This window comes from Staurois parvus, unplaced genomic scaffold (assembly GCF_062004578.1).
Source record: "Staurois parvus isolate SC_StPar_1 unplaced genomic scaffold, SC_StPar_1.0 ptg000538l, whole genome shotgun sequence".
Lineage (NCBI taxonomy): Eukaryota > Metazoa > Chordata > Amphibia > Anura > Ranidae > Staurois > Staurois parvus.
This window is the reverse complement of record NW_028318334.1, coordinates 6542851-6554813: the sequence shown is the minus strand read 5'-3', so window position 1 is coordinate 6554813 and position 11963 is coordinate 6542851. Positions and strand designations below refer to the sequence as shown.

Genomic DNA, 11963 nt, shown 5'->3' with positions numbered 1-11963 from the left:
GATCATGGGGCCCTTGTGTCCTTGCCCAAACTCAAAAAGCCTATGAAAAAGGTACCAGGGGCATCTCATGGGGCCCCCTACTGACCCCGGGCCCTCGTGCAGTGCCCAAGTTTCCAAATGGTCAGTCCGCCCCTGACTATGGCATATATATAAACAGATACTGCTTTAAGATTCTAATGGAAGGACATGCCTTTGAATCGCCTGGGTATACCATAGCATGTATCCTTTTATGTACCGTGCAGCGTGGCTCACTCCTCACTTCCCTGCTGGTAACTATCCCACCTATGTATCCAAGTTACTTCACTCTTTTTCCACCTCTCCCATTCCCTGCATTACCGATCCTATAGTATGCGTTCCCAGATGCTTGGAACGCATACTATAGGCCTCTTCCGGTTTGTGGAACTCAAGCGTCATTTCCGCCGGACGTCCCTCAGGACTGTGGAACGCAAGGTCACTTCCGCCGGACGTCGCTCCTCAGGACTACGGCTCTCCTATTATACACATTCGGGAGTTTTCCATCGGCCGGTTCTGAGGAGGTGGGGAGCCGGAGGTTGTCCTTCTCAGGTATTGTATATACGCCTTTATACGGCTAGTGTGTAGACGAGGAGAGTGACAGAATATGATTGTGATATATAGGAGAGGAGTACGGGGTATGGCGTGTGATACACAGGAGAGGAGTACGGGGTATGAGGTGTGGTATACAGGAGAGGTTAGAGGAGTACGGGGTATGAGGTGTGATACACAGGAGAGGAGTATGAGGTGTGATACACAGGAGAGGTGAGAGGAGTACGGGGTATGAGGTGTGGTATACAGGAGAGGTTAGAGGAGTACGGGGTATGGCGTGTGATATATAGGAGAGGTGAGAGGAGTACGGGGTATGACGTGTGATACACAGGAGAGGTGGGAGGAGTACGACGTATGGCATGTGATACACAGGAGAGGTGAGAGGAGTACGGGGTATGACGTGTGATATATAGTAGAGGAGTACGGGGTATGGCGTGTGATACACAGGAGAGGTTAGAGGAGTACGGGGTATGGCGTGTGATACACAGGAGAGGTTAGAGGAGTACGGGGTATGGCGTGTGATACACAGGAGAGGTTAGAGGAGTACGGGGTATGGCGTGTGATACACAGGAGAGGTTAGAGGAGTACGGGGTATGGCATGTGATACACAAGAGAGGTGAGAGGAGTACGGGGTATGGCGTGTGATACATGGGAGAGGTAGGAGGAGTACGGGGTATGGCGTGTGATACACAAGAGAGGTGAGAGGAGTACGGGGTATAGCGTGTGATACAGGGGAGAGGTAGGAGGAGTACGGGGTATGGCATGTGATACACAGGAGAGTTGAGAGGAGTACGGGGTATGGCGTGTGATACACGGGAGAGGTGAGAGGAGTACAGGGTATGGCGTGTGATACTTAGGAGAGGTGAGAGGAGTACGGGATATGGCGTGTGATACACGGGAGAGGTGAGAGAAGTACAGGGTATGGCGTATGATACTTAGGAGAGGTGAGAGGAGTACGGGATATGGTGTGTGATATATAGGAGAGGTGAGAAGAGTACAGGATATGGCGTGTGATACACAGGAGTGGTGAGAAGAGTACGGGATATGGTGTGTGATATATAGGAGAGGTGAGAGGAGTACGGGGTATGGAGTGTGATACATGGGAGAGGTGAGAGAAGTACAGGGTATGGCGTGTGATACTTAGGAGAGGTGAGAAAAGTACGGGGTATGACTTGTGATATACAGGAGAGGTGAGAGGAGTATGGGGTATGGCGTGTGATATATAGGAAAGGTGAGAGGAGTACGGGATATGGCGTGTGATACATAGGAGAGTTGATAGGAGTACAGGGTATTGCGTGTTATATATAGGAGAGGTGAGAGGAGTACGAGGTATGGCTTGTGATATAAGAGAGTTGAGAGGAGTACGGGTTATGGTGTGTGATACACAGGAGAGGTGAGAGGAGTACGGGTTATGGCGTGTTATATATAGGAGAGGTGAGAGGAGTACAGGAAATGGCGTGTTATATATAGGAGAGGTGAGAGGAGTACAGGGTATGGCGTGTGATATAGGAGAGGTGAGAGGAGTACGAGATATGGCGTGTAACATACATGATCTCCCAGAAGTGAGTCCACCCCTCACATTTTTGTAAATATTTTTTTCTATCCTTTCATGTGACAACACTGAAGAAATGACACTTTGCTACAATGTGACGTAGTGAGTGTACACCTTGTATAACAATGTAAATTTGCTGTCCCCTCAAAATAACTCAACACACAGCCATTAATGTCTAAACCGCTGGCAACAAAAGTGAGTACACCCCTAAGTGAAAATGTCCAAATTGGGCCCAATTAGCCATTTTCCCTCCCAGGTGTCATGTGACTCCTTAGTATTACGAGGTCTCAGGTGTGAATGGGGGCAGATGCGTTAAGTTTGGTGTTATCACTCTCACTCTCTCATACTGGTCACTGGAAGTTCAACATGGCACCTCATGGCAAAGAACTATCTGAGGATCAGAAAATAGAATTGTTGCTCTACATAAAGATGGCCTAGGGCAGTGATGGCGAACCTTTTTGAGCCCGAGTGCCCAAACTGCAACCCAAAACCAACTTATTTCTTTCAAAGTGCCAACACTGCAATGAAACCTGAATATCGAGCTTTTGGTTTAGAAAAAACAACTCGTACAGTAGTGCAAACGAATTAACAGTACAGGGATGACCAGAGACTGCGGACACAGTACAGGGATGACCAGAAACTGCGGACACAGTACAGGGATGACCAGAGACTGCGGACACAGTACAGGGATGACCAGAGACTGCGGACACAGTACAGGGATGACCAGAGACTGCGGACACAGTACAGGGATGACCAGAGACTGCGGACACAGTACAGGGATGACCAGAGACTGCGGACACAGTACAGGGATGACCAGAGACTGCGGACACAGTACAGGAGATGACCAGAGACTGCGAACAGTACAGGGATGACCAGAGACTGCGGACACAGTACAGGGATGACCAGAGACTGCGGACACAGTACAGGGATGACCAGAGACTGCGGACACAGTACAGGGATGACCAGAGACTGCGGACACAGTACAGGAGATGACCAGAGACTGCGGACAGCACAGGGATGACCAGAGACTGCGGACAGCACAGGGATGACCAGAGACTGCGGACACAGTACAGGGATGACCAGAGACTGCGGACACAGTACAGGGATGACCAGAGACTGCGGACACAGTACAGGGATGACCAGAGACTGCGGACACAGTACAGGGATGACCAGAGACTGCGGACACAGTACAGGGATGACCAGAGACTGCGGACACAGTACAGGAGATGACCAGAGACTGCGGACAGCACAGGGATGACCAGAGACTGCGGACACAGTACAGGGATGACCAGAGACTGCGGACACAGTACAGGGATGACCAGAGACTGCGGACACAGTACAGGGATGACCAGAGACTGCGGACACAGTACAGGGATGACCAGAGACTGCGGACACAGTACAGGGATGACCAGAGACTGCGGACACAGTACAGGGATGACCAGAGACTGCGGACACAGTACAGGGATGACCAGAGACTGCGGACACAGTACAGGGATGACCAGAGACTGCGGACACAGTACAGGGATGACCAGAGACTGCGGACACAGTACAGGGATGACCAGAGACTGCGGACACAGTACAGGGATGACCAGAGACTGCGGACACAGTACGGGAGATGACCAGAGACTGCGGACACAGTACAGGGATGACCAGAGACTGCGGACACAGTACAGGAGATGACCAGAGACTGCGGACACAGTACGGGAGATGACCAGAGACTGCGGACACAGTACAGGAGATGACCAGAGACTGCGGACACAGTACAGGAGATGACCAGAGACTGCGGACACAGTACAGGAGATGACCAGAGACTGCGGACACAGTACAGGAGATGACCAGAGACTGCGGACACAGTACAGGAGATGACCAGAGACTGCGGACACAGTACAGGAGATGACCAGAGACTGCGGACACAGTACAGGAGATGACCAGAGACTGCGGACACAGTACAGGAGATGACCAGAGACTGCGGACACAGTACAGGGATGACCAGAGACTGCGGACACAGTACAGGGATGACCAGAGACTGCGGACACAGTACAGGGATGACCAGAGACTGCGGACACAGTACAGGGATGACCAGAGACTGCGGACACAGTACAGGGATGACCAGAGACTGCGGACACAGTACAGGGATGACCAGAGACTGCGGACACAGTACAGGGATGACCAGAGACTGCGGACACAGTACAGGGATGACCAGAGACTGCGGACACAGTACAGGGATGACCAGAGACTGCGGACAACACAGGGATGACCAGAGACTGCGGACAGCACAGGGATGACCAGAGACTGCGGACAGTACAGAGATGACTGCTGACCTTTGGGGAGGGAGGGGGAGCGGGTACCTGAATTTGACAGGTACCCGCTCTTACTTCCACAGAGTTTTTTTTTTTTCTTTATCTTACCTGTTCCTTTATCCAGCCGCGCGTGGTCTTCCCGGCTTCTGTATTGTGGGCGCTCGTCGGACAGCCGGATGCCCAGTGCGCATGCGCGAGAAGCGCTGCGCTTTGTGATTGGTCCGGCGGCTTCTGGGATCTGTCATGTGTCCCAGGTACCGCCTTACCATTCACAAAGAGCACTGCTTCTTGTGCATGCGCACTTGGGACCCGGCTGTCACGCACACTACAGCCGGGAAGACAGCGCGCCGCTGGATTCTCCTGGCGTGCCCACAGATAAGGCTCGGCGTGCCGGCTGTGGCACGCGTGCCACGGGTTCGCCATCACTGGCCTAGGCTATAAGAAGATTGCCAAGACCCTGAAGCTGAGCTGCAGCACGGTGGCCAAGACTATACAGCGGTTTAATAGGACAGGTTCCACTCAGAACAGGCCTCGTCATGGTCGACCAAAGAAGTTGAGTACACGTGCTCAGCGTCATATCCAGAGGTTGTCTTTGGGAAATAGATGTATGAGTGCTGCCAGCATTGCTGCAGAAGTTGAAGGGGTGGGGGGTCAGCCTGTCAATGCTCAAATCATACGCCGCACACTGCATCAAATTGGTCTGCATGGCTGTCATCCCAGAATGAAGCCTCTTCTAAAGATGATGCACAAGAAAGCCCACAAACAGTTTGCTGAAGACACGCAGACTAAGGACATGGATTACTGGAACCATATCTTGTGGTCTGATGATACCAAGATAAACTGATTTGGTTCAGATGGTGTCAAGCGTGTGTGGCGGCAACCAGGTGAGGAGTACAAAGTCAAGTGTATCTTGTCTACAGTCAAGCATGGTGGTGGGAGAGTCATGATCTGGGGCTGCATGAGTGCTGCCGGCACTGGGGAGCTACAGTTCATTGAGGGAACCATGAATGCCAACATGTACTGTGACATACTGAAGCAGAGCATGATTCCCTCCCTCCGGAGACTGGGCCGCAGGGCAGTATTCCAACATGATAATGACCCCAAACACACCTTCAAGATGACCACTGCCTTCCTAAAGAAGCTGAGGGTAAAGGTGATGGACTGGCCAAGCATGTCTCCAGACCTAAACCCTATTGAGCATCTGTGGGACATCTTCAAATGGAAGGCAGAGGAGCGCAAGGTCTCTAACATCCACCAGCTCCGTGATGTTGTCATAGAGGAGTGGAAGAGGACTCCAGTGGCAACCTGTGAAGCTCTGGTGAACTCCATGTCCAAGAGGGTTAAGGCAGTGCTGGAAAATAATGGTGGCCACACAAAATATTGACACTTTGGGCCCAATTTGGACATTGTCACTTAGGGGTGTACTTACTTTTGTTGCCAGCGGTTTAGACATTAATGGCTGTGTGTTGAATTATTTTGAGGGGACAGCAAATTTACACTGTTATACAAGCTGTACACTCACTACGTCACATTGTAGCAAAGTGTCATTTCTTCAGTGTTGTCACATGAAAAGATAGAATAAAATATTTACAAAAATGTGAGGGGTGTACTCACTTCTGTGAGATACTGTATAGGAGAGGTTGAGGGCAGTTTTATTAAATCAACTCCAGTATATGCTCTAGGAATTCAGAGATATTGTGAAGTCCTTTCTTTTTTACGTAACATCGTTTCCCAGGGTTTCAGCTTTTTGGTGCATTGTATAGGGGCATATATGAGGCATTAACCAGGCTATATTTCTAATTGGGCATGGTAGGACCCAGTCCTATGAATTCCGAGGGAGCACTAGGTATGGGGCTTGTACATTCATATTTTTCATTTATTTATTTTTTTGCTGTCTGGTAGTATGTGATATTGGCTTACCCTCTCTCCAGTCTATTTCCTTATTTTTTGAGCAGGGTGGGTGGCATGGTGGTGATGCTTCTTTTTGCTTCCTGTGGTTCCATGTACATTGTCTTGATTGTCACTGGGCACCAACCCCTTCAGTTAGTGTTAGCCAACAAAAAGCAGGGGATGAGTGTCCTGTCCATTTTGTAGCTGAGATTGACCCTGTCAATTGTCGCCTGACACACTGAGCACTGGCTATGTGGGTTGTCGCATGTGTCCCATACCTGTAAGTAGGGTTGCAACTAACAAATATTTTCATAATTGATTAGTTGGCCGATTATTGTTTCGATTAATTGGATAAAAAGCTCAAAAAAAAAAAAGTTTGGTGTATAATTTTTACTGTGTAAAGTTTTTAAAAAAGACAAATTATTCTTGAATATCTATATGCAGTGGTAAATAAAAATGACTAGCTTTATGGTTAGGGAGCAAAATATTGAACCCTCTCTGAGAATAACTGACAGAAGAGATGTATGTACTATTAGAGGTGGAAGCTTTTACATTTCATCAGACTAAAAAAGATCAAAATTTTTAGTCAAGGAAAATTTTTTTTTTTAAAGACCTAAAACGCTGTTTTGCAGATTTCAGACAGGACTGTAATATAATATTATGCATGACACACTCTCTTGTAGGCTAGCAGCTTGATAAAAGCTACCTGCCCCTGCAGTCACTTAAGGCTTGTACACATGGGCTGTTCAAAAGAAATCGCCCGACATTCAGCCTGTGTGTACAGCAGCCCATCCAACTGGCTTTTATTGAATGGGAAGGGGGGGGGGGGGTGGCAGGGCAGTTCCCCTGTCAGAACACAATAACTTGGGGGGAGGAGATCACCACACTACAATTGCTTAGTGGCTGCTCAGTTTTTTTTTTTTCCATTCAGCCTGCTGAACTCCCAGTGTGTACCAGGCTTTATGCTGGCCGCGCACAAACTTTTCCTTGGAAAATTTTTGTTTTTCTAATTGTTAGTGGGGTCAAATCAACGTTTGTTTTTGAGCACAGTGATGGGAAAATTCAAAGGAACAAAGTAGAAAGCTTTTCTTGATCAACAAAATTTTAAGGCAGTGTATGTGGTGACATTCATTTTAAAATTAAATGTTAAAAGCAAGTGAAATTTTCAAACGACATTCATTAATTCATCAAATGTACAAATTATTTTCTAATGAATATTCTCATTCGAAAATCGATACGTGTATGGCCATCATAAGACATTTAGTAGCAGCAGCAGCATGTTTTTTAAAATCACCTGTTAAGATGAGGTTAAAAAAACAAAAATTAGCCCTTTATAGTACAAAAATACCAGATAAATTGTCCTCTTATGGGGTCCCTCACCGACACCTCTGGCTGCTCCTGCCTTCAGGGTGCTCCTATAGTAAGCAGCAAAGTATAGTATGCCCCTATAGCAAGGTAAAAAGCATCTGCCTTTAGAAACAGTCACTTCCTTCTCATGCCCAGGACTTCATGTCCCACAAGGCATTCCTCCTCACACTTTCACAAGTTCCCAGGCACTTACTGACATGTATGGAGGGTGTACTGGGCTGTATATGTGCTGCACTGTATTTTCTGTATAAATCAGGGGTGTCCAAACTTTTTTCAAAGAGGGCCAGATTGGATGAAGTGAACATGGTGGAGGGCCGAACATTCTTTGAACTATTACAATTAAATGCAAATAAATTATTTTATGCCAAGTTAATTGCAAACGACATACTTTTCATTTCATAACATTAAGATCAACTGACAGCTGAGTTTTCACAATGTATTGAAAATAAATTTAAAAAAAACTTACCTGCACTAATGTGAAGGGTGAAAAAGGTAGCTGGAGCTGAAGTCTCTGCTCGGCAGCCGGGAGGGGAAGAGAAACACACTTCGCGCTGGAAGCCCGGCCCTGACGTCACCGCCCTCTGTCGCTCCCAGCGCGGCGCAGTCACGCATGCGCACTGCTCTCAAGCAGAAGACTGTCTGCCACAGAAGGGAGGGCCGTGCGACAGCCGCATTTACACAGACCAGGGAGAACGCGCCGCAGTCAGGCATGCGCACTGCCCTCTGCTCTCAAGCAGAAGACTGTCTGCCATAGAAGGGAGGGCCACATTACACAGAGCAGGGAGGGCTGTTGGAGGGCCGTATTAAACCGACCCCCGGGCCGTAAATGGCCCGCGGGCCGGACTTTGGACATGCCTGGTATAAATAATGCATTCTGCATGCAGCGCAACTAATCGATTATGAAAATAGTTGCCAACTATTTTTCATAATAGATTGTCAATTAGTTGTTTCAGCCCTACTTGTAAGTACTAAGTGTTTTGTTGGGAACCCCAACAGCAGATCCAAATAGGAGTAGTGCATAACTTGTAGGAGCAGGAGCTTTATTGTATCTGCTATAAATTCTAGCTATCCTTTACTCAGTAATGGTTTATTTATGTATTTTTTTAAAATGACCTAGTAGGTGATGGTAATATGCTTTTCAGTTGCATTGTAGTTCTGCAAATGTCCAAGAGCATAAAAGGTGTACATTGTAAACAGTTGTAAAATGAACAAGCTGATTAATAATATATTTCTTGCTTGGTTAAACTAATGTAATTAATATACTAATTTTAATTCTTGTTTTTATTACTGTGTCAGTAAAAAAAAAATAAAAAATGGCAGATGTGGCACTGGAGGAGCTTCGGAAGCTTGAGTACCTTTCCTTGGTCTCGAAGGTTTGCACAGAGCTTGATAACCATTTGGGCATTAATGACAAAGATTTAGGTAAGATTGAGATATTATTATACTGTGATCTATTCATGGTTTTGACATTAAAGTTACACTAAACAATATTCCCCTTCTCCTCTAAAAATAATCCATACACATCCACTACTTACCGGGCCCTGTAATCTATTTTTCTTGAAATAGCTTCTTATTTCTCGTTGAGCTCTCCAACTTTTTTTTTTTTTTTTTATACCCCTCACTTCTGTTTGTTTGGAACAAGCAGCACATGTAAGTTGCGGTCATGTGCACTGTCCTATGTCCCTCTTCCTCTTTTTTTTTTTTTTTCCATCCTCTTTTTTTTTTTTTTACCCCTTCTTACTTTCTTTTTATGTTTTCCTAAATAATTGAAAAAAATACAGCATCCATACCAACAATCTCCGGTAATAGACTTATCCTGTTCTTGGCTTAATGCAATGATGAGATGACTATCCTAAACCCGGCCATAGATGGTTCAAATCTCAGCCAGTTCAGCTCCCACTGCTGTCAATCACAGCTAGTGAAGAGATATTGAGGGTGGGGGTGGAGCTGAGCCAAGCTCTCTAGGGGCACTCAGCAGGGGATCCAAGAAGAAGAGTATTGGGACTCCTCTGTTCAAAACCACTGCACAGAGCAGGTAAGAATGACATGTTTATTATTTTTGTAAAAAAAAAAAACATGATCCTTTAACCACTTGCCGTCCAGAAGATTGACCAGGCCATTTTTTGCTGTTCGGGACTGCACTGTTTCAGCTGGTAATTGCGTGGTCGTGCAATGCTGTACTCAAACAAAATTTATGTCCTTTTTTCACACAAATAGAGCTTTCTTTTGGTGGTATTTGATCACAGCAGATTTTACTTTATGCGCTATAAACAAAATGACTGAAAATTTAAAAAAAAATGTTTTTCACTTTTGGTTATAAAAAATATCCAATAAACTCAGTCATAAATTTAGGCCAAAATGTATTCTGATACATGTCTTTGGGAAAAAAATTTTTTTTTCAATACATGTATATTAATTGGTTTGTGTGAAACGTACAGCGTCTACTATGGTGTGTATAGTGTTGTGTGTGTGTGTGTGTATATATATATATATATATATATATATATATATATATATGTATATTGGAATTTACATAGCTTTTACTTTCTGACTGCCTATCACATTTCTTGCGGTGCTAAAATGCCAGAGCAGTACAACTCCCCCCCAAATGACCCCTTTTTGGAAAGTAGACACCCCAAGGATTTTGCAGAGAGGCATGTTAAGTCCATGGAACATTTTATTTTTTGCCACAAATTTTTTGAATTTTTTTTTACACAATGTTGTCACTTTAATGATATATTGCTCATGCTTACCATGGGTATATGTGGAATAACACCCCAAAACACATTCTTCTACTTCTCCCGAGTATGGGGATACCACATATGAGAGACTTTTTGGCAGCCTAGCTACATACAGGCTCCAAAATCCAATGACTACATCCAGGCTTTATGAATGAGATTGATTCATAACAGTTTTGCTTACATTGTGATCACATAATGATCACTGGGTCCATTTCACCAGGATCTTCATTCCGCTGGACACAGCAGTCACGCTGAAGGGGGGGGAGTGCCCCCCTGTGTTAGTACAGCCAGAGCAGCCCTCGCTTTGTCTGTAGCTGCCGCCCGGCCGCAGTACATTGCGGGCGGAAAGTGGTTAACATCACTAAACAAACTGTATGAACATATAAAAACTAGAAAGGAAAAGCATTCTGTTTTTAATTCGTTTTATTCCATTATCCAATACAAAATTATAACACAACATTCCAAAATAATAGCTACAGCTCAGCTCAACAACTGCTCCTGCTCCCTCCTCTGCTTCCCCTGCAGGCAAGATACATCAATATGGCTCTCATGGAAAAATAGTAGAGACATAGTATAATGCGGTGCCATTGGAGAACGTCCAGTATCACTTAGTACACAACAATGGCAAAAAGTCTACCTTGGACATGAAAAATACTGCAATTAATGGGTCAGAGGAAATCTATAACATAAGTATACTATGTTGCACTGAGTGGGTAGCTGAGCACCTGCCTCGAACCTCCTACACCCCCTGTACATGATCAGATAAGACATTCAATATAGAATTAAGAGTTGAAGTGTTCTGTGAGGACAGGCCTGGATCTCATTTATGGCTTTGTAAAGGTGCGTTGCCATGTATACTGCGTTTTTCCAGATCACCAATGAGGGTGCCACTGCTTTTTGCCCTCTTAGTAACACTCAAACAGGATGCCTCTTGTAGTCCAGGGGGCTAGGGGATATGTCTGTGACAGACCACTGACATTGGACTGCTAAGCATCACATAGGTCTGAAGTACAGTGGCAAGCAGTCAGATTACTTTACTTAACCATGGAGCTCTATGTCAGGAATAGGACATTTCTCTGCAGAATGAGTAACAGGCGAGGCTGGAGTTGGGTTTTAAATTATTTCTGTAAGAATCTAGCAAACAAGATGTAGAGGGAAGATTCATGATCTGAATGTCAGTAGATGTTTTTTTCAGTTTTGGCACCAAAAGCTTGGTGTAAAGCGGCCTTATGCGTTTGTCTGGTACCAACAATGGTAAACTCCCTTGGAATGAGCAGGTGCCTCTAATCAAGCAAATATTTACCTGGATTCAACCAAGATTTGGCTTTTACCAGAAGATTTTGCAGGAAGTTGTTCTTCTCTAGTAAGAGATATTGTTTTGTTCTCTAGCTGTAGTCTTGAGCAATGCATTGATCATAACTGGTACCTTTTCCAGGCATCCTTCAGTATAGCTCATGCACTGTATTTATATATTTGTTTGGTTTTATAGCTTCTATATTTGACTTCTTGGGTCCTGAGACACTGAAAAGAGGGGGATTTTATACTGTT

The 11963-nt window shown here is 45.6% G+C and overlaps 1 protein-coding gene across 1 annotated transcript in view; it reads left to right on the top strand.

Moving 5' to 3' along the window:
* Positions 1–429: 429 nt before the first annotated feature.
* The window catches only part of DHX8 (DEAH-box helicase 8), a 63987-nt gene continuing 52453 nt past the window's right edge, over positions 430–11963 (top strand). Inside the window, exons 1-2 of the mRNA XM_089690647.1 lie at positions 430–564; positions 8971–9096. Of these exons, the coding sequence (XP_089546773.1) occupies positions 8988–9096 (109 nt within the window). The 5' untranslated portion in view covers positions 430–564; positions 8971–8987. The remainder of the gene's footprint in view (positions 565–8970; positions 9097–11963) is intronic.